The sequence below is a fragment of the Delphinapterus leucas genome, chromosome 12, assembly GCF_059928025.1.
Source record: "Delphinapterus leucas isolate spDelLeu-1000000601 "Yukka" chromosome 12, BTC_Dleu_Yukka2, whole genome shotgun sequence".
In the NCBI taxonomy this organism is placed as follows: domain Eukaryota; kingdom Metazoa; phylum Chordata; class Mammalia; order Artiodactyla; family Monodontidae; genus Delphinapterus; species Delphinapterus leucas.
The window spans coordinates 18,856,903-18,884,714 of NC_143140.1; the positions used below are offsets into that span (position 1 = coordinate 18,856,903).

At 40.9% G+C, this 27,812-nt stretch overlaps 1 protein-coding gene across 1 annotated transcript in view; it reads right to left on the minus strand.

Annotated features, from left to right (window-relative positions):
- IMPG1 (interphotoreceptor matrix proteoglycan 1) overlaps positions 1–27,221 on the minus strand; it is a 150,103-nt gene extending 122,882 nt beyond the window's left edge. Inside the window, exons 1-2 of the mRNA XM_089922283.1 lie at positions 26,775–27,221; positions 23,151–23,346 (exon numbers count right to left, since the gene is read on the minus strand). Of these exons, the coding sequence (XP_089778409.1) occupies positions 23,151–23,346; positions 26,775–27,221 (643 nt within the window). The remainder of the gene's footprint in view (positions 1–23,150; positions 23,347–26,774) is intronic.
- Between the last annotated feature and the right edge of the window lie 591 nt (positions 27,222–27,812).

The window sequence follows — 27,812 nt, forward strand, 5'->3', positions numbered from 1 at the left end:
ATCCCACATGCCGCAGAGCGGCTGGGCCCGTGAGCCATGGCCGCTGAGTCTGCGCGTCCGGAGCCTGTGCTCCACAATGGGAGGGGTCACAGCAGTGAGAGGCCCGCATACCGCTTAAAAAAAAAAAAAAAAAAAGAAAAATCGTGAAAGGACACCCACACTGTCTTGGAGGTGATGCATCGCCTTTGCTTGGCTACTTTCCTGCTGCTTGAGCCTGGACTCTGCTGCTCCCCTGCCAATATTTCCCTCATGGGACGTAACTCAGTACAGCTTTCACTGCAGTTTCCGCTCTTGTGGCTGACATATCTGTGGTCATCACCGCTGCCTTTATGCATGGTTCCGGACCTTTCACCAGCCTGGGCACTGGACCACGGCAGCTGTGCTTGAGATGCTGCAAATAGTTTTGCACACTTGGGCCGGGGCAGTGGGGGATGGGGACCTGCTCTGGCCTAACAAGGCCTGGGACTAGTGTTTGCTCTGTTTCACCCTTGCAGGTAGTTGGAATTGTTAGGGTCTGTGAAGCACTAGGTTTGTTTTTTCCTTTTAAAAATCCTTATTATTATTTTTTAAGATTCTTGGCACTTCATTGACCAGGGAACAAGGAGGATCCTCTACCTTCCCATCTACTGCCCTGCCCTTCATCTCTCAGAGGCCACTCGCCCTGGAACATCAACTCGAAAGTGGGGGTGACCATGTAGATGGCAATGGTGGTGATAGTAAAAGTGGAAATTGCAGTGGTTTCATGGACATATTTAGATGCCCTTGTCTTTGCGCTTTTTCTACACAGCAAACTTAGGAGAGCCACTGGCCAAATTAACTCTATGGGGGAGCTACAAGACCAACCTCAGAGACAATTCCGAATGAGTTGGACCAATGCTGTTATCTTATTTCTAAGACAATTCGGAACCTCTGCAGGCTATCTGTGCTCTGAAATCCACAGTTGCTGACTGTGGCCAATTATCCTGAGTGCCCTGTATCACACACAGGGAAGGAAATAATTGTGAAACTTTACCTAGGGAGGGATCTATAGTTCAATTTCCTAGGACTGTGCTGGACAACATCTAGGTAGTTTTGAATGTTCCTCCAAAATGTTTTTGCGAAGGTCATAATCTTTGGAACTTTTACTATGTTGACCTACTTCCAGGATAAACTTGAGCAGATTGATTTTCTTCTCTTCAAATAGATTTTAAAAATTTCCTCATGTTTTTATATAGCCAGCTCTTTGGCAATTAAATCATACTCATCCCAGTTTATTTTATGATTATTTTGTTTTATTTTCCCTCCTACAATGAGAGATTTATGAAGACAGGGGTTGTATTGGTCTTTTTCACCACTGCATCCCTAGCATTTCATACAGTCTCTGGTAAACAGGTGCTCAAGAATGTTTGTTGAATGAATAAATGAATGAATTATGGTGACCCAGCAGTGCCTTGGATTCAGACAGGATGACACATGTCTACAGGACTGGAGGGACAGGTCCACCTCATTCACTATAGGAAAGGAGAAACCTCTTTGGAGAGAACTCAATCTAAGGAAAGAGAATATCAAGACATAAACTTTGCTGAAAGGACCGTCCACTAGTGTCTGAAAGGAGGAGGGATTTTGATGATGGTGAATGTTACCATTCAGGTTGTACCCTGTCTGCAGCCTCCTTGGGTTGAGCTCTGGCATGAGAGAGCTCCAATTATGCTCAAGTGAAAACTACAGGAACTATAAATAAAATATCATCTGTGTCGACACTAGTTACAGAGCATTTACAGTGGGAGCAGCTAGCCCTGGCAGGGACGGCAGACCTGGTGACAACACAGTTAGCAGGTTCACGCCGTCAGCACCTGGGCGGGTAGCATGTGCATGGGTGCGAGGGCACCCACAGCTATGGCCCTGCTTTTGGCGAGCAGAGCAGCAGAGGTGCCTCCAATAACACGATTCTGGGCAGGCAGCATGGATTAAGAGAAGATGAAATGGAGGATGCTGCGGACAGCTGAGAGGATGCTGCACCCTCTCCCATGAGAGACCCTCTGATACCCCTTTGATGCCGCTGGGGCTGCTCAGAAATGTGGGTGGAGAATTTGAGGGGAGTGGAGTACCAGCAGGTCGGCTCTGGGGATGGGGGATTGTGAGTTCCGATGGCCATTTTTCTCTCTGCCTATTGCTCTCCCCTTGGGCTTTTCCCCGGATCGTTATGTCCTGGAAAACATGAAGTAATAAAAAGATACTAACTGGTTAGAGCTGGAGTTATCTCTATCCGGAGTTTCAGCACAGGGGGCTTTGCACCCCAGTCCTGGGATCCACAGTGCCTTGAGATCAGGGAACCTAATTTACTCCCTCACTCCAGAAAAATGCAGCCTTATTGAAAAAAAAAAAAAACCCTCAAACTAGTAGAAGTCCTACTGCAAACCTTCCTACTGCAAACCTCCCTTGTTTACCTGGAGAAAACTTGAACAGCTTTTTGGGTTAGGCTTGAGGTCCCATAGAGCGCAGTGTGTAATGCTGGGACCCACATCCTAGCAGGAAATCACTTTATTAACAACCTTTCCACTGTCTTAATTTCTCACCTTCCCCGGCTTGAATTCATTTGTGCAGTTCACTTGGGTTCTGATACGTAGTGACCCTGTTCCCCCCCCCATAATTGAGAAACTCATTCAGTTGACTCCCCACACATCTGCCACACTGCCCATTTTTTTTTAACCTGAATGTGATTTCTTTACAAGCTTCCATTTTCTATTCCTGCAGTCCAGTGTTTAGTCCCACGCCCATCCTATTTCATTCTCATCAACTCCTGTGTGCTCTCGGCCCACAGAGCTGGCTGACTTCTCCCAGCAGCGCTTTTTCTTGGGCATGTTAACTGAAATAGCCTCTAAATTCTCCCACCTCAAGAAATTGGTCAGGTGTGCTGTATTCGCCAGGCCTGTCAAACCCTGTCAGAGTTAACAAATCAGAAACTGGAGACACATTCAGTGTGAATTTATAAAAGGCAAACAGCTGCCTAGTCCCTGATCCTCTCAGCTCTGAATGTTTCCAGAAACAAAAAAAAAAGAACTGTATCTTGAAATTTGGCAGGGCAAAGAAGTAAACACACTGGTGCTCTTCTGAAATCCCCCATACCTACTTCTTTCCAGGGAAGTTGATGTGCTCTGCCTACGAGTGACCTAAATTTTAAAGAATAACTTACTTTCTGTTCAAGACCTTAGGTTTCTTCTCCATGATTTTTTTTCCATCAGATAATGAAGGGGATGCGTATTATTAATTATTTGTCATATGAACACTCTTGATCACTGGTTGAAAGTGATGGCTTCTTCTTTAATCCCAATACACCCCTCCTCGGTATTCAGATTCTCTGGATCTGCAGCGTGCAGAATAGAATAGCGTGACAGGGAGAGTCAGGAAGCGCAGAGAGAGAGAAAGTCTTTTGTTCTGTCAGCCGTCGTTCTACAGTCCAAGGAAAAGACTCTGATTTGCTATGGATGCTTTGTCTAGGACACGTCTTCCTTTTTTTACCTGCCCCCAAATTAAGCACAGCCTCATATCAGAAAAGCGTGTGTGTGTGAGACCATCAAATTCAGTCCTTGGATTTTTATAATGTGGTTCCTAGTAGAGATTATAGGGCTTTCTAATGAAACTGTTGGTAGGGGGACAGTGCCTGCTACATGACTAGACAGGCTGCTTTGCGTTGTTAAAGCTGGATCAGACGCCTGCCGAGGCTGGGACGAGCCCAGACGTTAAAGCCCGCCGATCAGAGTGTCCAAGTAAAAAGTGTAGAATGAGCTGAATATGATGATGTGTAGGGTTGCCTCTTTGAGCTGATGGCTCTTTGGCCCTGTCAACTAGGGGAGAACGTACGACAAGCCTCCCCAGGAGCTGACGCATCCTAGATGGCGGCGGGGCTATGGATCAGCAGCAGAGGATGAATATCCTGAGGGGGGATAGGACCCTGCGGGTCAGAGGGTTCCTAAAATTGGACTCTTATTTTCCTTCTATCTATATACTCCTCAGTCATGTGTATGGTTAAGTAACTAGCTACTTACCGAGTAACTTCCAGATGTTATACTCAGACATGCTGGAAGTTTATTTCTCGCTCAAAAGTGGCTGACTGGGGCTTCCCTGGTGGCGCAGTGGTTGAGAGTCCGCCTGCCGATGCAGGGGACGCGGGTTCGTGCCCCGGTCCGGGAGGATCCCACGTACCGCGGAGCGGCTGGGCCCGTGAGCCATGGCCGCTGAGCCTGCGCGTCCGGAGCCTGTGCTCCGCAATGGGAGGGGTCACAACAGTGAGAGGCCCGCATACCGGAAAAAAAAAAAAAAAAAAAGTGGCTGACGATTGGTGGGTGATGCCATCCTAAACTCGGTACTCAGGACCCAGACATTTTCTGGAGATGGGGCACTGGTAATTGTAGCTTGAAGAGCTCCACAAAGGATTCTGGTTTTCAACCCTAGGTGGCTAACAGAAAGACGAATGACACGTCCAGAGAACATTTTATGTACGCGCTCTCGAAACTGTTTTCTTGCCAAGAGTTCGAATTCTTGCAATATCAATTATTCTAATTCTCTTCTCCGATCTAGTCTCCACGGGGAACAAAGTATGGTCTCTCTTATCTTTAAAAATATTGGGCATGTGCTCTTAGGTCCTTCTGTCTTCTGTTGTTTTTCTTCGTCTGGCCTCCTTTTCGTATTTCTCTTCAGAGCCGCTGGGAGGCATCACCTTGCTGCTGTTGCTTCCTTCTTGTGGCACACTAACCAGCACCAAGGCTACCTTGAACAAAAGCACTCTGCCAACATGGGTAGACTCTCTTTCCCTCTCTTCCCCTAGTCCCCAACTCATTCTGCCACGGTCGACCTCCAAATGTTGCCTTGCTTGCCCAGTGTTTTTGTTGTAGGAGGTCATCGAGAGGACGTGACCATCAGTTGACCCATTAGCTGGACTCAGGCAGTCAGAGGCTCTTCACCCCTTCCCCTGTCCTTGAAATGTATGTTCTGCACACTGTTGCCACAGTGGAAGCCACCCCCAGGCGGCCTTGAGAGAACAATGTGTTATTGAGACTATCTGGGTGGTATACGTGACTGAATCCTGTTAAGGCCTCTATGTAAACTTTTAAGATTCTGACAAGCAGGTGTGGAGATCTGTTTGTCTTTCAACTGCCCAAGACAAGCCTCCTGTGTAAGTTCCCTTGCTTACTAAACTTGCCATGTACCAATCTGGTGTGGTCTGCCTCTTTCTTTGGCCTCTCCTTGCCTTCCACGTATGGGGGCCAGTTTCAGATTTCACTTGGGAAGCTCCTGCGGTTTCAAACCAACAACTGCATAGAGATTTCAATGAGACAACCATCCCTGTAGTTTATCTTTGCAGCTCACTCTCTGGGACTCTGACTTGAGTCCTAGCTTCTGGCTATCCAAATCCCCCAGAGCTCCTAGTTCATCCTAGGTTTGTATTTTATGTTAATGTATTCACTACAATTAACTAAATGTGAGTATAAGCTGATGTGGGATTTCAAAACTTTTCTTGTGCTGTTGTCAGAAAGTCTTTCTATTAGCTCTGTCTCCATTGGTCAGCACTTCAAATAGTTTGGATGATGACATTTTCCATCAGTGTCACTGAAATCACAGCAGAAAATTACACAGTGGTTGAGTGACTCACAGAAGAGAACACATGATTATTTTTCCAAACCCCTTATTCCCTTTTCCTTGAAGATCAGAAGGTCAACCCCAGCTTTTTATTGATTATTGGCTTTTGCTGAATCTATGTTATCTTCTTTGGCACTTATCATGACAGCAGAAGGTGTTTCCAATACACAGTCAACAGGACAGTTAATTACCCGTAAGAAAGTTGAGAAGACTTGTGATGTTAGCATTTTAGTGCAGGGTATTAAGCATTATACCAGGGAAGGGAGAAAAATCCAACTCCCATAAGCAATAAGGGAAAGAAACTTGTTTTATAGAAAGAGGCATTTCAAATCATCTTCTGGTTATCTTTTTGGTCAGCCACTTGGTACTCCTAGGAGACCTGTCAGAAGAATTTTGCTGAATTATTAATTTAATGTCAGTGATATAATTAGACTTTGAATTCTGTAGCCAGATCAGAATATTAAGCTAATGACTGGGAGAGGAATTGGTTGAGATGTAGATAGGTCTCAGACATGTAAGAAATCATCATGAACCACGCATAAGAAATGATTTAGTATGTGGCATGTAGCAGTTCTTTCCAGGATTTTGAAAGACAGCTTGTTTTTGAAAATACCAAAGGGACTCTATGTTATCAGTTAAGACAGTAGGGCCACTTTGAGTTTATGAGATAAGAGATTTCTTTAACATTAGACCATCCACAACTGTTGGGGGACTGGGAAGTGAAAGTCCCAGGGTTAGTGGAAGAGTCGCTAACTCATCTGCCTGATGGACCAGAATGAGTGGACAAACTGGGGCATGCAGGGGAGTGTGCAAAGCAAGCACATCCAGCTGCTGAAATGGGGTGAAGGGGGCAGTTCAGGGAATGACCCATGGGAATCAGCTGCTGTATAATTAACTGCTTCCACGCAGCCGAATGTTAGGTGGTGGTAGAACCAGCGATTGGGAAGGCAGTAGGGTGGAGGAGAGACGAGACCCACCAGGCACTTCATCTGTCCTTAATAGTATCTCACCACAAAGACTTCTGAGAGCGACAGTTCTGTTTTGCTTCTGCTTTCCAATCTCGTGCAAGTTCCTCTTTTATCCAACTCTAACTCAGAAATATACATATTAGGAAACACTGTTAAACATGGTTCCCGGATTAATCAGGTTGACACAGCAAAAAATCCAGCATACTCTTTCACCTGTAAAAGAGGCCTCAGCTCTGACCAGAGGACGGGACGGAACGAGTTCCCGTGTTCATTTCTGTAACACTGTGATCCCCACGAGACCACGACCTAGTTTGTAATGGTGACTTCTGGCGGCTGTCGCATCGTCTGACTCAAGAGTAGTTGCATAAGTGTACATTGAATGAAAATAACTGATTCTAAGTCAGAAGGTCTGAGTTCAGCTCTGTCTCTGCCACTGTGTCAGCTACCTATCTCTTGCCTCTCAGCTTCACACTTGCCATTTTGTATTCTCTGTATTGCACATGGCTGGAAGTCTAAAAACCATATTTCCTTGAGGCCCTTGAACTTAGCCAATGGAACAACTTGTATAAGATCTTAAGACGGGACAAAGAGAGAAGCTGTATTTTTTTCTGCTTCTGGCTTCAGTGGCTGCAGGAGCAGTAGCAAGTGACTGTGGAACTTACCAGCAAAAGCAACCAGTCCAGAAGCTTCGGCAGAGCTGTCAGGAGGGAGAGGGGTCCTGCACTTCTGCCCCGTAGTGCAGTGCCTATTGGCTCAGGATAACATCACTTTCTTTTCTGTTTTTTTCAGCTCTAGTGATGGTAGTGGTTCCCTGTCATTACTAAACATCTCCCTTTTTCTCCTCTAGCCCTTTTAACAATTTGGTAATCAATTCCTTGTACCAGATCACCTTCAATTGAAATAATGCGCATGTTTGCTGTTTCTCTGGATGGATACATACTGATGCAACCTTCTTTAGCTTTGGACACTTTAGCATTTGACTTTCAGTCACCTTACCTGGAAAATGATGGTGAGAATTCCCATGCCATTGTAAAAGGCTAATGCAGTAATGTTTGTAAAGGTGCCCTGAATATTATAAACTCATTTGCACATATAAGTTTTTATTAGATAACATACAGTTTTTTCTGAAGGGAGAGTAATATAGTGTTTGAATGCATGGGCTCTGCCTGGGTTCATAGTCACTTCAGCTATTGACCAGTTGTGAGAGGTTGGGCGAGTAGTATACTTCTCCAAGACCAATTTTCCCTATGTATAAATGGGGTAGAAATAGCACTTATTTCACCAGATGGGAGGTACTAAGTGGGACATCACATGTAAAGTGATTAAGTGTCTGGCATATCATAAATGCCCAATATTGTTGTTGTTATTATCATTATTAGTATTCTGTGCAATTGGTGGGGGTAGTGGGTAGTGTCCTATGGGAGAGAGCTGTATGATGGGTCCAAGAGAGAACCAGAAATCGGTCTGAACAAATGATAAAAAATCGATTAACGTAAAAAGCAACTTACTTCTGTGATCTAATAGACAACACTGATGTGAATAAACTTGTATGGTTTTGAAAAAAGAAAAAATTAAAAACCACTTCTTCAAATCCCTGAATGTCAAAACATTGATTTGTGCTTACCTTGAAAGTATCTAAAATTTATTCTTCATTGAGAATGTAACACATTTTCACTGTAGATAAATTTAAAAATACACAAGCATAAAAAGAAAAGAATAAAACATCCTAACTCTAGTACCTGGATATGACTATGTTAATATCTTGTTATAGGTCATTCTATTCTAGACCTTATTTAGTGATAAATATACACACAGAGACAGATGGATATTTTCTAGCAACTCTTGTTTTGGGTACTGTATGAAATGTTTGTTTTTTTAAAAAATAATTAGATGACTCAGGAAAAACTGTCTAAGTGCCCACTGAGGATGTGGCTCTGTGTCTAACCTACTATCCTTCCTTCAGATCAGGACTCATACTTTTAACCACTTTATTTACATAGAATTAAAAAAAAAATAACGTGAGTGTTGAAATTTGAACCCTTGATGCTACATCCCTTCTGGGGCAGGGATGTTTAGCTGTCTCACCAAGGATTCCTGCTTCTAGTATCAGCAGGAAGCAGCTACCTAGGCTGGGATTCCATTTCTCAGTCCCTCTTCCATCTAAAGTAGAATCAACTATATGAAGCTTATATATAAGCTCTTACCAGTGGAAGGTAAGTGGAAGTGATGTGTGCTGCCTTTGATGTAATGCAGCTGAGAAGTGAGTTTGCTTTCTCTACCTTTTCTTTTCTGTCTGGCACTAGGGGACGGTGGAGCCAAAGACGGAAAGTGCCTGGATCACTGAATCATCCCATGGAGGACAGACCAATAACACACACATTAGACTTCTGTAAGTGAGAAATACATTTCAATTTCAAAGCCACCGAATTTAGCGTTATCTTAATACACATCCCAAGCCCACACTGAATGTTCTTTCTTCATCTTCTTCCTTCTCTTAATCTCTCCCTCCCATTGTTGATCTTTATATTTTTCACTGCTCCTAGCAGACAGTGCCTTGTACATAGCAGGCACTTAATGGTAATTAAAATTAGACATGGTTCCTGGACTAATATAAATCCTTAAAATGAGCTTGAAGCACTTTCATGGCAACATGTGGAAAAATGCAATAGTCTTATGATGTAGTGTACACCAGCTGTCCCCAACCTTTTTGGCACCAGGGACCAGTTTCCTGGAAGACAATTTAGATTTGTCCACTGACAGGTGGGGGAAGGATGGTTCAGGCCATAATGTGAGCAATGGGGAGCGGCAGGTGAAGCTTTGCTTGCTCGCCGTTCACCTGCTGTGTGGCCCGGTTCCTATCAGGCTGTGGCCCGGGGGTGGGGGACCCCTCATATAGACTGAGTAGAAGAAAACTTTTATTATAACTAGAAAAAGACTCATATAAAATAAGCTCATGATGGAAGATTTATTCTCCATTTCTAGAGGCACTTAAAATAGAAGATTGAGAAAGGTGGCATTTTTTTTAGTGGCAGGGCAGATCTTAAATAAAATTGAAATTGCTTTCCCTTTTTGTTATCTTTCTTACTGAACCCTTTCTTATATTTCTCCAAACTTTTTATTCCCTTTTGTATAAGAGAACACCAGAGAGTTCTCTTCAATTAACCCAAGTGCATTTGAAACCATCTTCCAAAGGGCCTGTCCCTGCGTTTGAAAGGTAAACTGTAGTGGTGAGTGTTTCAGACCTGGGGGAAGGCACAGTCATGCCAGCCTTTGAGGAGGCATTTTTCAGCTGACAGGCCTGATGGTATCTCTCTCATTACTCCGAGGAGGCATGTTCCCTATGAATATGCAAATATTGCACTCCTTGACATAAAAGATCCCATCTAACTCAATCACGCTTCAAATCTCAGAGTGGAGCTTCTGTCAGAATTAATCGTGATTTTGAAACTGACCCTCAGCAAGAAGAAAAATTGTGTGTTCAGTTTTGCTCTCTTTCAATAGCTTTTAGTTCCAATAGTTTATGTTAATTCATAAATGACTTCAAATAAAATATATTTTTCACTATGCAAAAAATGTATAAACAGTTGCTGGATTAGACTGACCACATAAAGAACATGGCTGGAAATCACAATCAATTTCTGTGACTTTACACTGTTCTATTATATGATGATCATCTGAATGGCCCTTTTTAAAATTTACAACCAGGATCATCTCAGAACCTTTGCCTGCCCAGTCAAGTTCTACAGAATCAAAGGAGCTTGGAAATAATTATGGTTAATTATGTATTCTGTAAAAACTGCAGTTTTCTTTTGTGTATCTTTTCCCATCTAATGGTTTTGCTAAGGTGAAGGAAAGTTCAGGATGTCACCATCAGGTGTGCAGCTTGACGTCTAAGACAGAAAGACAAAGCCCAGCTCCTTTGTCTCCTCTTCTTGTGTGCAGGGAACTCTGAGCAATTTCATAGATCCAGGAAGATAATATTTCAAATGAGATGTCTAATAGCTTTATAATAATTGGCCTTCTTAAGGCAAGATAGCATGTGTATATTTGCTTTTCAGGGTGTGAATCATGCCCTTTTCAACTCTCTATAGTGTTTAGTGGCAAACTTAGAAAATAGTAGGGATACTCTACAAATGTCTGTTTGCTAAAGAACTTAGATTCGGAAATCTCGGGTTTAAGTGTCGGTCTACTGCTTATGACTTGTGCACATTCTTTCATTTACTCATTCTTTTTTTTTCCCCTTTCATTCTACCACCGTAGAGAGAGCACCTATCTTGTGTCAGATAGTGTTCAAAATGCTGGGAATATAGATATAAATAAGAACTAGATATGCGTGCTCCCTCAGCATCTAAACGGGGCATTAGGGGGCAGACCAGGCTTAAAGTCATGTGATAAATTTGTGAAAAGATGAGCACAGAAGGAAGCAACCTGTCACTAGAGAAGGTGGGGAACGAACAATCAAGGATGGCTCCTTTTAGGAGACACAGTGCTTGAGCTGAGTCTTGATAAATGAGTAGAAGTTGGCCAGGTGGACAGGAGTTAGTCTAGAGGGAAGGTGTTTCATTCCTATGCAAATGAATGGAGCTGATATATTGGAGGAAAGGGATGTGGCTTGGTGAAGGGTCTGTGTAGGACCACAGCAGGAGTCACCCTGGGGAAATCAAGGGGTCAGATCATGAAATGCCTTTTGCACCATGCTAAAGAACTTTATCCTAAAGACGAAAGGTGAAACAATTTAAAGTGTGTGGTGGGGAGTGAGATGGTGGAATTTATGTTACTTAACTTGATAAGACGTTTTTTTAACCCGTAAAATGTAAAAAGTATTAGTTATCTCTTAAGGTTACTGTAAAGACTGAATGAGCTGATAAGACTGAGGGTATCCTGTAATATGTGACAGAAATGTTAATCAGTATTATTAATACTAACTGCACACATTTATTAGGCACTTATTTCTCTAAGTACTCTATGTGAATTAAGTCATTTAATTCTTCATGAATCTGCAAGTGAGACACCCACTTTGAGTTGTTTTCTTAGTAATAATACTGGATTTGACTTGATTTCTCATTTAAGATATTCATTTCCCTAGAAGGTTGCTCTAGATGGCTTCTCAGTGAACTAGATAACTAAAGAAGGAGAAAGTGGTTTATTTTACTTTTCTCCAAAATCACCTACAGGTACATGTCAAAATGAGCTTTCTGATTACTATATATACATATTTTTAAAGGTGGGTTAAGAACCAAATTATAGGGTAGAAAGGAGAAAGAAATAAGTGGTATCAACCAATATCTTCCTGTCCTGCCTCAAGACAATACACTCCCACAGTTTATGGCGGCTTTCTTTTTTTTTTTTACATCTTTATTGGAGTATAATTGCTTTAGAATGGTGTGTTAGTTTCTGCTTTATAACAAAGTGAATCAGTTATACATATACATATGTTCCCATATCTCTACCCTCTTGCGTCTCCCCCCCCTCCCACCCTCCCTATCCCACCCCTCCAGGCGGTCACAAAGCACCGAGCTGATCTCCCTGTGCTATGTGGCTGCTTCCCACTAGCTAACTATTTTATGTTTGGTAGTGTATATATGTCCATGCCACTCTCTCACTTTGTCACAGCTTACCCTTCCCCCTCCCCATATCCTCAAGTCCATTCTCTAGTAGGTCTGTGTCTTTATTCCTGTCTTACCCCTAGGTTCTTCATGACATTTTTTTCCCCTTAAATTCCATATATATGTGTTAGCATACGGTATTTGTCTTTCTCTTTCTGACTTACTTCACTCTGTATGACAGACTCTAGGTCTATCCACCTCATTACAAATAGCTCAATTTTGTTTCTTTTTATGGCTGAGTAATATTCCATTGTATATATGTGCCACATCTTCTTTATCCATTCATCCGATGATGGACACTTAGGTGGTTTCCATCTCCGGGCTATTGTAAATAGAGCTGCAATGAACATTTTGGTACATGACTCTTTTTGAATTATGGCTTTCTCAGGGTATATGCCCAGTAGTGGGATTGCTGGGTCATATGGTAGTTCTATTTGTAGGTTTTTAAGGAACCTCCATACTGTTCTCCATAGTGGCTGTACCAATTCACATTCCCACCAGCAGTGCAAGAGTGTTCCCTTTTCTCCACACCCTCTCCAGCAGTTACTGTTTCTAGATTTTTTGATGATGGCCATTCTGACTGGTGTGAGATGATATCTCATTGTAGTTTTGATTTGCATTTCTCTAATGATTAATGATGTTGAGCATGCTTTCATGTGTTTGTTGGCAGTCTGTATATCTTCTTTGGAGAAATGTCTATTTAGGTCTTCTGCCCATTTTTTGATTGGGTTGTTTGTCTTTTTGTTATTGAGCTGCATGAGCTGCTTGTAAATTTTGGAGATTAACCCTTTGTCAGTTGCTTCATTTGCAAATATTTTCTCCCATTCTGAGGGTTGTCTTTTGGTCTTGTTTATGGTTTCCTTTGCTGTGCCAAAGCTTTGAAGTTTCATTAGGTCCCATTTGTTTATTTTTGTTTTTATTTCCATTTCTCTAGGAGGTGGGTCAAAAAGGATCTTGCTGTGATTTATGTCATAGAGTGTTCTGTCTATGTTTTCCTCTAAGAGTTTGATAGCTTCTGGCCTTACATTTAGGTCTTTAATCCATTTTGAGCTTATTTTTGTGTATGGTGTTAGGGAGTGATCTAATCTCATACTTTTACCTGTACCTGTCCAGTTTTCCCAGCACCACTTATTGAAGAGGCTGTCCTTTCTCCACTGTACATCCTTGCCTCCTTTATCAAAGGTAAGGTGACCATATGTGCGTGGGTTTATCTCTGGGTTTTCTATCCTGTACCTTTGTAGTATAGTCTGAAGTCAGGGAGCCTGATTCCTCCAGCTCCGTTTTTCGTTCTCATGATTGCTTTGGCTATTCGGGGTCTTTTGTGTTTCCATACAAATTGTGAAATTTTTTGTTCTAGTTCTGTGAAAAATGCCAGTGGTAGTTTGATAGGGATTGCAGTGAATCTCTAGATTGCTTTGGGTAGTAGAGTCATTTTCACAATGTTGATTCTTCCAATCCAAGAACATGGTATATCTCTCCATCTATTTGTATCATCTTTAATTTCTTTCATCAGTGTCTTATAATTTTCTTCATACAGGTCTTTTGTCTCCCTAGGTAGCTTTATTCCTAGATATTTTATTCTTTTTGTTGCAGTGGTAAATGGGAGTGTTTTCTTCATTTCACTTTCAGATTTTTCATCATTAGTGTATAGGAATGGCAGAGATTTCTGTGCATTAATTTTGTATCCTGCTACTTTACCAAATTCATTGATTAGCTCTAGTAGTTTTCTGGTAGCATCTTTAGGATTCTCTATGTAGAGTATCATGTCATCTACAAACAGTGACAGCTTTACTTCTTTTCCAATTTGGATTCCTTTAACTTCCTTTCCTTCTCTGATTGCTGTGGCTGAAACTTCCAAAACTATGTTGAATAAGAGTGGTGAGAGTGGGCAACCTTGTCTTGTTCCTGATCTTAGTGGAAATGCTTTCAGTTTTTCACCTTTGAGGACAACGTTGGCTGTGGGTTTGTCATATATGGCCTTTATTATGTTGAGGAAAGTTCCCTCTATGCCTACTTTCTGGAGGGTTTTTATCATAAATGGGTGTTGAATTTTGTCGAAAGCTTTCTCTGCATCTATTGAGATGATCATATGGTTTTTCTCCTTTAATTTGTTAATATGGTGTATCACGTTGATTGATTTCAGAATATTGAAGAATCCTTGCATTCCTGGAATAAACCCCACTTGATCATGGTGTATTATGTGTTTAATGTGCTGTTGGATTCTGTTTGCTAGTATTTTCTTGAGGATTTTTGCATCTATGTTCATCAGTGATATTGGCCTGTAGTTTTCTTTCTTTGTGACATCTTTGTCTTGTTTTTGTATCAGGGTGATGGTGGTCTCGTAGAATGAGTTTGGGAGTGTTCCTCCCTCTGCTATAATTTGGAAGAGTTTGAGGAGGAGAGGTGTTAGCTCTTCTCTAAAGGTTTGATAGAATTCGCCTGTGAAGCCATCTGGTCCAGGGCTTTGTTTGCTGGAAGATTTTTTTTTTTTTTTTCCGGTATGTGGGCCTCTCACTGTTGTGGCCTCTCCCATTGCAGAGCACAGGCTCCGGACCCGCAGGCTCAGCGGCCATGGCTCACGGGCCCAGCCGCTCCAGAGCATGTGGGATCTTCCCAGACCGGGGCACGAACCCACGTCCCCTGCGTCGGCAGGCGGACTCTCAACCACTGCACTACCACGGATGCCCCGAATAGTCTTTATTTTTAAGTCTATTTTGTCTGATATGAGAATTGCTACTCCAGCTTTCTTTTGGTTTCCATTTGCATGGAATATCTTTTTCCATTCCCTCATTTTCAGTCTGTATGTGTCTCTAGGTCTGAAGTGGGTCTCCTGTAGACAGCATATATATGGGTGTTGTTTTGGTATCCATTCAGCCAGTCTCTATCTTTTGGTGGGAGCATTTAATCCATTTACATTTAAGGTTATTATCGATATGTATGTTCCTATTCCCATTTTCTTAATTGCTTTGGGTTTGTTATTATAGGTCTTTTCCTTCTCTTGTGTTTCTTGCCTAGAGAAGATCCTTTAGCATTTGTTACAAAGCTTGTTTCGTGGTGCTGAACTCTCTCAGCTTTTGCTTGTCTCTAAAGGTTTTAATTTCTCCATCAAATCTGAATGAGATCCTTGCTGGGTATAGTAATCTTGGTTGTAGGTTTTTCTCCTTCATCACTTTAAATATGTCCTGCCAGTCCCTTCTGGCTTGCAGAGTTTCTGCTGAAAGATTAGCTGTTAACCTTATGGGGATTCCCTTGGGTGTTATTTGTTGTTTTTCCCTTGCTGCTTTTAATATGCTTTCTTTGTATTTAATTTTTGACAGTTTGATTAATATGTGTCTTGGTGTGTTTCTTCTTGGATTTATCCTGTATGGGACTCTCTGTGGTTCCTGGACTTGATTAAGTATTTCCTTTCCCATATTAGGGAAGTTTTCAACTATAATCTCTTCAAATATTTTCTCAGTCCCTTTCTTTTTCTCTCCTTCTTCTGGACCCCTATAATTCGAATGTTGGTGCATTTAATGTTGTCCCAGAGGTCTCTGAGACTGTCCTCAGTTCTTTTCATTCTTTTTTCTTATTCTGCTCTGCAGTAGTTATTTCCACTATTTTATCTTCCAGGTCACTTATCCGTTCTTCTGCCTCAGTTATTCTGCTATTGATCCCTTATAGAGTATGTTTAATTTCATTTATTGTGTTGTTCATTGTTGCTTGTTTCATCTTTAGTTCTTCTAGGTCCTCGTTAAATGTTTCTTGCATTTTGTCTATTCTATTTCCAAGATTTTGGATCATCTTTATTATCATTATTTTGAATCCTTTTTCAGGTAGACTGCCTATTTCCTCTTCATTTGTTAGGTCTGGTGGGTTTTTATCTTGCTCCTTCATCTGGTGTGTGTTTTTCTGTCTTCTCATTTTGCTTATATTACTGTGTTTGGGGTCTCGTTTTTGCAGGCTGCAGGTTCGTAGTTCCCATTGTTTTTGGTGTCTGTCCCCAGTGTATAAAGTTGGTTCGGTGGGTTGTGTAGGCTTCCTGGTGGAGGGGACTAGTGCCCATGTTCTGGTGGATGAGGCTGGATCTTGTCTTTCTCGTGGGCAGGTCCACATCTGGTGGTGTGTTTTGGGGTGTCTGTGGCCTTATTATGATTTTAGGCAGCCTCTCTGCTAATGGGTGTGGTTGTGTTCCTGTCTTGCTAGTTGTTTGGCATAGGGTGTCCAGCACTGTAACTTGCTGGTCGTTGAGTGAAGCTGGGTGTTGGTGTTGAGATGGAGATCTCTGGGAGATGTTCGCCATTTGATATTATGTGGAGCTGGGAGGTCTCTTGTGGACCAGTGTCCTGAAGTTGGCTCTCCCACCTCAGAGGCACAGCACTGACTCCTGGCTGGAGTACCAAGAGCCTTTCATCCATACGGCTCAGAATAAAAGGGAGAAAAAGTAGAAAGAAAGAAAGAAAGAGGATAAAAGAAAATAAAATAAAGTAAGGTAAAATAAAATTATTAAAATAAAAAAATAATTATTAAGAAAAAAAATTTTTTTAAGTAAAAAAAAAAAAACAAAAAGAAAAACGGACGGATAGAACCCTAGGACAAATGTTGAAAGCAAAGCTATACAGACAATATCTCACACAGAAGCATACACATACACACTCACAAAGAGAGGAAAAGGGGAAAAAATCATAACTTTTGCGCTCAAAGTCCGCCTCCTCAATTTGGGATGATTCGTTGTCTATTCATGTATTCCACAGATGCAGTTACATCAAGTTGATTGTGGAGCTTTAATCCGCTGCTCCCGAAGCTTCTGGGAGAGATTTCCCTTTCTCTTCTTTGTTCGCACAGCTCCCGGGGCTCAGCTTTGGATTTGGCCCCGCCTTGCGTGTAGGTCGCCGGAGGAGGGCGTCTGTTCTTCGCTCAGACAGGACGGGGTTAAAGGAGCCGCTGATTCGGGGGCTCTGGCTCACTCAGGCCGGGGGAAGGGAAGGGCACGGCGTGAGGGGCGGGCCTGCGGCGGCAGAGGCCGGCGTGACGTTGCACCAGCCTGAGGCGCGCCGTGCGTTCTCCCGGGGAAGTTTTCCCTGGATCCCGGGACCCTGCCAGTGGTGGGCTGCACAGGCTCCCGGGAGGGGAGGAGTGGACAGTGACCTGTGCTCACACGCAGGCTTCTTGGTGGCGGCAGCAGCAGCCTTAGCGTCTCATGCCCGTCTCTGGGGTTCGCGCTTTTAGCCGCGGCTCGCGCCCGTCTCTGGAGCTCCTTTAAGCAGTGCTCTGAATCCCCTCTCCTCGCGCACCAGGAAACACTGGTCTCTTGCCTCTTCGGCAGGTCCAGAGTTTTTCCCGGACTCCCTCCCGGCCAGCCGTGGCGCACTAACTCCCTGCAGGCTGTGTTCACGCCGCCAACCCCAGTCCTCTCCCTGCGCTCCGACCGAAGCCCGAGCCTCAGCTCGCAGCCCCGCCCGCCCCGGCGGGTGAGCAGACAAGCCTCTCGGCCTGGTGAGTGCCGGTCGGCCCTGATCCTCTGTGCGGGAATCTCGCCGCTTTGCCCTCCGCACCCCTGTTGCTGCGCTCTCCTCCGCGGCTCCGAAGCTCCCCTATGGCTGCTTTCTTGAGATGGATGTGGCTCCTCTTGAATCATGACAGGGCTCAGGTCTCAGGCCGTTGTCTGAACAGGAAGGACATGTCAGGCAAGTAAGGTTATTCTTCTTCCTGGGCTCTGTCCTGTGATAGTGTTTCCTCCTGTTCGTCAGAAGCAGATCTCCTCATCATTGTTTCATCTCCCCTAAGATTGATCTATTAAAGTAGTTGATTATTTATCACCAGCTTATTATTCTTTGCACTGGTTCAGAAAAGTGAAGTCTAAATATTATTGGCTCAGTGGTATCATTGTGTGACGGGAGAAAATGTTTGGTAAATTAGAATCTGAAAACAAGCTATTGAAAGTCAGAATATTTGCGTAGACTCTCATTTTCTTTTTTCCCAAGCTGAGATAATTATAACAATATTCCTAGAATTTGTAGAAATTCTACAAAGAGGAACAGCATTCTCTAAGTACCTACTTTTGTTTAGGTACTGTCCGTGTATCAGATACAAACCTGATTTGCTCAAGGGAAATCAAACTTTTTATCTTAGCTCCAATAACACAAAACAAAAACAATAGCACAAAGGTCTTTCAAAAGCTGGATTAATTAATCAGTTACTTAACTAACTCATTAAGAAGAGGAGCATTGAAGCCATATTTTCTTTTATCACAGAAAATCTGCCCAGAGCTCAGGGCCATCAGATAACAAAAAGCACACTACTTAACTTAATCCTTAAAAAATGTGGCATATTAACTTGTATTGCATTCTGAATGATAATTATTTGTCAAGGTTCTCGAATGATGGATTATTTTTATTTTTATATAGACTGTATATAACAATATCCACAGGTTATATACAGTCTCTGAGAGGATATAAAAACTTTAAAACAAAGTCATAATTTTCAGTTGCATTTGGTAAAAATAAGTGGCAACTCAAAAGGTTCTTACACACTGTGGGTTTTCGCTAAAAAAGTTTTAAGATAAAGTTACATTTTTGATGAAAACTTATTGGTGGTGGTTTTCTATAAAAGGAAATTAGGAATTAGAGTACTTTCTCTGTATTTTGGGTCTGTTTTTCTAGGTAGCTACTAAATTGCTCATGGTCACCGAAAAATTTCTGGACTTTATTGATTTCAATTGTAAATACAGACATCTATTGTGCTTTCCCATTTCCAGCAGCATAATGAAGTTTGATTGTATTTCTTTTTCAATGTCCATTGACATTTTTATAATTTCAAGGTAATTTCAAGATGAAATTAACAATAACTTTCCTTGCTACTTTTGTGCAATCAAAAAGGCAGATATCCACTATGCATGTTTTGAAATTTCTCACCCAAGGTTTTGAAATAAAAGCTGCTTAATGGAGGCTATAAATTTGCATATAACAGTATAAAATAAACTTTTGATGAAGAGAAATAGATGGTACATGAAAGTCTAGTAAAAGACTGGCTCCATTGCTTCATCTACAAACCTCATTGAACAAGCGGATTCTTCTAACCGTTGAATAATCATGTAGACCATTTATCTCAGCGATGCCACAGGGAAACAGAGAGTAAAGCAACAAAGCCTTTTTGAAGTCTGGACCATCTGATAGGAACCACTAATCTGTTCATGACACGTAGCCCCAGTGCAAATACGTGTCCAAAAATGTTTCAACATTTACCGACAGCTAACTTGCAGCAAAAATACAAACTTGCTGACTCTATTAATGGGTGAGTTTTTGAAGGTGAACGTGCAAGTGATATTTGGTATTTATACATTCCATATGTAGTTATGTGAATTTTTTCTCTCACTTTGAGAAGTACCAGTAAATTTTCATCCTGGATTGACCTCTCTCCTAAAATCCAGCACACTTCTTTGAAACTTATCTAACAGTCTTTTTCAAATTAATGCAAGCACATTTTAATATTAGCCCAAGGGAGGCTAATTCAGAAAAGTGAATCTTTTCAAAATCAGAACTTGTATTCTGGTTATATTCACACCTTTGCATTGCTTCATTGGAACAGATAATAGAAAGTTTACTATAATCATGAGCATCATTTCTAAACAAGGGAGACAGAATAATGGGGAGTCGGGTAAGCCTAAATCCATGTGAGATGATCCAATGGATTTTAGAGAAAAAAACCTGAAAATTTTCCTACAGAGTGTTTAGGAGTTTATAGGAAAATGAAGTCATATTTGATCAAATCCAAAGTGTTAGTTTCAATTAATTTATTCTTGCATCCACTATTTTCTGAGTGTTTACTATGTGGGGTTGGGTGCTATTTAGGCTATACAAAAATAAAAATAATCTTTTACTCAAGAAACTTCCAGTTCATTATTAGTTTTCCAGGTGTAGATAGTATAGGAAGAGGTTCTGTTAAGGAAATATGATAATAAGAAAGCGAAAAATTGTTTTTGAGCTAGGCAGTTCTAGAAATGTGAACTTTATCGAGGAAGGAATGACATAAAATTGAAAAGAAAGAAGCACTTTTATCAGTGAGATACAAAGAATACGATCAGTGTCAGATAAAACTTTCATCTATAGGACACCACAGAATCAAGTGTCGAAAAAGGCAGCTTAATTTTTTTTGTACGAAGCTAAATCGCAAGTTGTCCTCATTTTTTTTTTTTCATTGAATTTCCTAATCGTGTAGAAATCTGACCCACTCCTGAGTAGGAAGTGTGTGTGTGTGTAGGTCATCTACAGATGAAACTTTGGTAAAATCTTGCCGGAGGCTCAGAATCTCAGTCATTTTTGGCTTCATGTAGACAAAATCTGTTGCAAAATAGGAAGATAAGAAAATAGTTTGATTTTTAAATAGGTTGAAACTATAGAACACAGTGAAAAGAAAAATTCTTGCCTAGAAAGAGGGCAGCAGATGCAGATGTTCTAATTTAGATGAAAACCCAAGGTGTTTTATGGGCCTTCTCTGTGAGAATTCAAGTCCTTTCTGCAAAGTGATAACCCAGTTCACTCAAATTATGATCAGAAGGAGCATAAAGGCAGAACTTTAGTAGGGGATGTTTTGGGAACTGCATAAAGTTCTAAAACTTCGAAACTTCACTTTTGAAGATGTGTGAATGATTGTGTGTGACATCTGCAATGAAGGTGATAAAACAGACAGGCATATTACTTATTTTCCTGACTTTCTGTGGCTTGTGGCTTCAATTTTCTGAGCTATTTTCCTGACTTTCTGTGGCTTATGGCTTGAATTTTCTGGTGGATAACCAAATTTGCTTGTGTTTTCTTGCATGTGTGACTTGGGTAGCATACCTATGCCCAAATATGCCTGGCTAGGCAGAGTTTCTGTAACTTGGGCTCAGTGCCTGGTTTGTCGACTCTGATGGTGTATCTGGGTTTTGACTGCGAGAGTCAGGATGGATCTCTTCACTTTAGCTCTTGAACTATGGCTATATTTGGAGGGATGTTTTTAACTGAGGAGCTTATGGAGACGATAGAAAAGCCGAGTGGAGGATGCTTGAATCCTCACTAATGGGTGAGAACTGTGTTTATGTAGTTGATTTAAGCACAGCTTTTCCATTGCAGTGTGATTCCAAGCTCCCTTTCCTAAGAAGTGTTAAACCCAATACCCCAGCTTTTAGCCTATTCTAGTCTGTTTTTGATTATTTTTTTCTTGCACCACCAGGATGTTCTGAATTCCATGTTCTATATTCCATACAGTTTCTAACATGTGCCATTTTTGAACCAAGTTGCTGCTTCCCTGTATCAGAGCCCTTTCAGGGAAGCTGGAAAAATAATCAGTTCCTAGTATGTAATTGCTTAAGGTTTCTTATTTCTTTCTTTCTTTCTATTTTCCTCCCTCCCACCCTTCCTTCCTTCCATTTCTTTCTTCTTTTCTTCTCCCTTCCTTTCTTTCTTTCTTTCTTCCTTCCTTTCTTTCTCTTTCTTTCTCTTTCTTTCTTTCTTTCTTTCTTTCTTTCTTTCTTTCTCTCTCTCTTTCTTTCTTTCTCTCTTTCTCTCTCTCTTTCTGTCTTCTTTCTCACTTTTGCTTTTTTTTTCTGTTTAAAAATGCTTTCTTTCATATTTCACTAAAAAGTTTATGTGTATAAGACACAAAGAAATAGGTAGGAAGCTTTCAATCATGATGAATGGGACAGTAGTAATTCAGCCATTACTGTGGAAGCATATTTAATGTATACTCTTCAATATTAGGTATACATATTTTAATGATGCTGTCCAAGTTCTGGGTTTAAAAAGTTAAATCTGCATATGTGAGACACTTGCGGTCAAATCTTAAGATTGGTAAAGCCAATTTCAAGCTACTTATATTTTGAGTACATACTCACCATTACAAATATATGATGTTAACTAATGAAACAGTAATCCTCAAAGATCTTTGCGTTGTCCTACGTTGATGCATTTGTAATCTGAGTCCATGCGCTCATTTCCCTTCTTGTAGTCACTCTTCAAATTACAGTGGTTATGCACTGAGTTCCATGTGCATTTTACCCACCTCCTTTATCTCAGCTTTCCCACACTTTACCATTCTCATTTTTCTGGAGAAATACAGCACAGTGGTCCCAGAGATGATTTTGCTCTTGCCCCAGCCGCAATGATATAGTTGTAACACCAGCTCTTAGACCCTATATTAAAAATTTAGGTGCTTTTTTATTAACATAGTAAATAAAAGTTTGACCAGGACTCAGGCTCTCAAGTTTACTTTAAATACTTCGTCTTTACATGAGTTTTTTAAAAAATAAATTTATTTATTTATTTTTGGCTGCATTGGATCTTCGTTGCTGCACGGGGGCTTTCTCTAGTTGCAGTGAGCGGGGGCTATTCTTCGTTGCAGTGTGCGGGCTCCTTATGGCGGTGTCTTCTCTTGCTGTGGAGCACAGGCTCTAGGCGCGCAGGCTTCAGTAGTTATTGCATGCGGGCTCAGTAGTTGTGGCTCGCGTACTCTAGAGCTCAGGCTCAGTAGTCGTGGCGCACGGGCTTAGTTGCTCAGTGGCATGTGGGATCTTCCCGGACCAGAGATCAAACCTGCATCCCCTGCATTGGCAGGAGGATTCTTAACCACTGCGCCACCAGGGAAGTCCCTATAAGAGGTTTTTGTAAGGAAGCATTTTCTAAAATGTGTGCTAATAATTACTTATGGCCTTTGTTCTCTCTTTGTTTGCCAGAACAGTATTTTTCCAACAGTTTTCATTGTGATTCACACTAAGAAACACCTTTTACATTGTGATCCGTTACACAAATATATATACAGACATTAATGAAACAAAAGTGAGTTCATGAGAAAGTATTTTCATCATTGTGATGCACAACACACTCACTAATTTTTCTGTTCTTGTCTCATCTATTTCATTAAGAAATATGGCTTGTACTTACAAAATTGATCTAATGACCTTTTACATCAAAAATCTCAGTTGATAAGCAAGTGCTTAGAAACATACCTTGGCCTCCTCTCCAACTGCTTTCTGCTCTGGAGCTCTCTGCTCTCCTCCTGTCTTGATGAAAGGAGTCCCAGGAGTTCATTCCTTTTGGCAGGAAGAGTGACTTCCAGGGCTGGGTCTGTGTTGAACATTTTGAACTCTTGGTTAGATCCACAGACACCACAGCATCTGCTGTGAAATTTGCCAAGTATCCCTTCTGGGAAATGCAGTAATATTTCAGCAGCTCGAATTTCACTCTGAACGATTTCACCCCATCCCTTGTTGTATTTGCCCTACGGGGACTTTATGACATATTTTCTTATTTTCTGACAGTGATCCTGCTATGCTCATGTTGAGTTAGGGCGCATGGGGCAGAGTGAATCAATGTGCTTTAGATTCCATTCTGACTTTTAAACTATAAGCCATGACAGGTGATGCCAGGGAGGATATATTTTTTTCCTCAGGTTTATTGAGATATTATGGACATGTAACGTATGAGTTATATGTCATATGACAATGTATGATTTGATGCACACACATACACATATATATATATTGTGAAATGATAACAACAATACGGTTAGTTAAACCTCCATCTCCTTACACAATTACCTTTTTGTATGTGTGTGAGTGTGTAGTGATATTTAAGATCTACTCTCTTAGCAACTTTCAAGTATATAATGCATTATTGTTAATTATAGTCCACACACTGTACCTTAGAGCCTCAGAATGGATTAATCTTATAGCTGGAAGTTTCTGTCCTTCAGCCAGCATCTCCTCATTTCCCCAAACCCCAGCCCTAGCAACCGCCATTCTACTTTCTATTTTTATGAGTTTGGCGTTTTTAGATTCCATGTATAAGTGAGATCATGCAGTATTTGTCTCTCTTTGTCTGACTTACATCCCTTAGCATTATGCCCTTAAATCTATCTATGTTGTTGCAAATGGCAGGATTTCCTTCTTTTTTATGGGATAATAATGGAATGATATTCCATTATATCTATGTCTCTCTCTCTCTCTCTCTCTCTCTCTCTCTCTCTCTCTCTATATATATATATATATATATATATAGAGAGAGAGAGAGAGAGAGAGAGAGAGATAGGTATTGTACATACCACATCTTCTTTATCCATTCATCTGTAGATGGACACTTAACATTGTTTTCATGTCTTGGAAATTGTGAATAATGCTGTAATGAACAAGGGGATGCGGATAGCTATCTGAGATAGTGATTTCATTTCCGTCAGATACGTACCCAGAATAAGATTGCTGGATCGTATGGTAGTTATCTTTTTAACTATTTGTGGAAACTCCATAATATTTTCCAGAGTGGCTATATAGATTTACACTCCCACTAACAGTGCACAAGGGTCCCCTCTTCTTCACATCCTCAACACTTGTTACCTCTTGTCTTTTGATAATAGCCATTTTAACCAGATGTGGTGATATCTGATTGCTGTTTGATTTCCATTTCTCTGGTGATTAGTGTTGTTGAATAACTTTTTTCATGTACCTATTGGCCATGTGTATGTCTTCATTTGAATTATGGCTATTCAAGTCCTCTGGCCATTTCTATATTGGATTGTTTGTTTTTCTACTATTGAAATGTGAGTTCCTAATATATTTTGGATATTAGCTCCATATCAGATACATGGTTTGCAAATATTTTCTCCCATTTGGCAGGATGCCTTTTCTATTTGATTATTTCTTTTGCTGTACAGAAACTTTTCAGTTTAATGTAGTCCTACTTACTAATTTTTGCTTTTGTTGCTTGCACTTTTGGTGTCATATCCAAAAAAATCATTGCCAAGACAAATATCAAGGAGCTTTTCTGCTATGTTTTCTTGTAGTATTTTTATTTTCAGGTCTTACATTTAACTTTTTAATCCATCTTGAGTTAATTTCTGTAAGTATTGTAAGATAGGGGCCCAGTTTAATTATTTTGCCTGTGAATATCCAGTTTTTCCAGTACCAATATTTTTTGTGTGTGTGTTTATTTTTTAAAATGTTTATCCCAATACCATTATTTGAAGAGACTATTCTTTCCCCACTGAGCATTCTTGGCTAACTTGCCAAATATTATTTGACTGTATGTGAGTAGGTTTATTTCTGGCTTCTTCATTTTGTTCTACTGGTTTATGTGTCTGTTTTATGCCAATACCATGATTTTGATTACTGTATTCTTGTAATAAAAGTTTGAAATCAGGAAGTGTGATGACTCCAACTTGGTTCTTATTTCTTAGCACTGCTTTGACTATTCAGGGTTTGTTTTGTGTTTCCATACAAATTTATGATTGTTTTTCTATTTCTGTGGAAATTCCACTAGAATCATGATAGAGATTACATTGAATCTATAGATCACTTTGGGTATTGTGGTCATTTTAACAATATTAATTCTTCTGATCCATTAATATGAGATATCTTTCCATTTATTTGCGTCTTCTTCAATTACTTTCATCAATGTCTAGTAGTTTTCAGTGTACAGATTTTTACCTCCTTAGTTAAATTTATTCTTAAGCATTTTATTATTTTTGATTGTTTTCTTTATTTCTTTTTCAAATAATTTTTAGTATATACAAATTTTATTGATTTTCATATGTTGATTTTTTTTTGTCCTGCAACTTTACTAAATTTATTAGTTCCAACAATTTTTTGGTGAAGTCTTTAAAATTTTACAAGATCGTATCATCTGCAAACAGAGACAATCTTACTTCTTCCTTTCCAATTTGAATGCCCTTTTTTTTCTCTTGCCTGATTGCTCTGGCTAAGACTTCCAGTACTATGTTGAATAGGAGTGGTGAGTGGGTACTGGTCTTGTTTGTTCTTTATCTTAGCAGAAAAGCTTTTAACCTTTCATCATTGAGTATGATGTTAGTTGTGGGTTTGCCGTATATGGTCTCTATTATCTTGAGGTATATTTTCTTTATACACAATTTGTTGAGAGTTTTTAATCATGAAAGGATGTTGAACTTAGACGCTTTTTCTGCATCTTTTGATATGATCATATGATTTTAATCATTCTATTAATGTGGCTTACTGCATTTATTGATTTGCATATGTTGAACCATCCTTGCATCCCAAGGATAAATCTCACTTGACCATGGTATGTGATCCTTCTAATGTGCTGTTGAATTCAGTTTGCTAGTATTGTGTTGAGATCTATGTTCATCAGAGTTATTGGCCTGTAGTTTCTTTTCTTATAGTGCCTTATCTGGCTTTGGTAATAGGGTAATTCTGACCTCATAAAATGAGCTTGGGAGTGTTCCCTCTTTGGAAGAGTTTGAGAAGGATTGGCATTAATTCTTCCTTAAATGTTTGGTGGAATTCATCAGTGAAACCATCTGTGCCTGGGCTTTTCTTTTTGTGAGGTTTTTGTTGAAAGTGGGGCATTAAAGTTCCCTACTATTATTGTATTTTGTCTATTTATCTCTTTAGATCTGTTAGTATTGACTTAATATATTTAGGTGCTCTGATGTTGGGTGCATATGTATTGACTACTGTTATATCCTCCGGATGAATGGACCCCTTTACCATTATATAATGATGTTATTTGTCTCTTGTTACAGTTTCTGACTTAAAGACCTTTTTTCCTTCTGGTATGAGTATAGCTATTGCTGCTCTCTTTTGGTTTCCTGCAGTAGTTACTCTGGCCAGGAGCCTGGGTTCATAGTCGCCCACCTGGAGCTTGAGTTCTTGAAGGCTTACTGAAAGCCTGAGACCACAGGAGATGGCTTGGTCTGCAGGAGCTAGCCAGAATTGGGATTCATGGGATTCGCATAGCCTGGGTTTGGGGGAGCCTGCCAGGAGTCTGGTGCCATGGAAGCATTCAGCAGCAGAGTGGGCTGGGAGCTTGGGTTTGTGGGAGATGACTGGGGGCCAGAGTCTTGAATGTTGGTCAGGGATGGGGTGGACGGGGATCCTGGTTCCACAGGAACCACCTTGGGACATGGCAGCTGGCAGGTGCTGGGATATGCTGGGGGCCTGGGTTCTTGGGGGCCCACCAGGAGCCTGGTGGTTTGGAAGACGCTTGGGACTGCCGCAGTCACATGAGGCTGCTGTGGCCAGCTGCCATACATTTCTTAAATCTAACATCGTCTAGTGGTTACCTTTAGAATTCCCCGTTCAGCTCACAATAGCTGATTTCTCTCAATCTACAGTGATGGCTCTTGCTATTCATTATGATCATTAAGATTCAGCTCCTCTCCTCCTTTTCTCATCTCCACCAGTCATACACAGCACATCTGATCCAATGTGACCGTTTCACGACCACTTGGCATTGGTGCTGGGAGAGAGCCAAGAGAATTTGGAAGGACTACAAAAAGGCCAGTTTGGCCGGAGGACGTAAAGTGTGGGGAGGAACTGTCAGATGAACTTGGAGAAACAGCGGCAGGGGTAAACAATGCAATGACAGGTTAAGTTAAGAATTTTGGTCTTCATTCACAGTGATGGAAAGCCACTGAGAGTTTTTTGAGGATGAAGTTGGAGTGGGGAGGTGTTGCATAGTGAAAAGGTCAGTTGGGCTGTAGCGTGCAATCTATCGGAGAAGGTGGTTTCAGTAGTCCAGGCGAGCTGTGATGACAGTTAGCTTTAGGGTGGAAATAGAGAGAAATGGATATAGTGACGGATTAAAAAAAATCAATTCATCATTATCATACATTTCCGAGTTGCTTGAACTATTTTTTT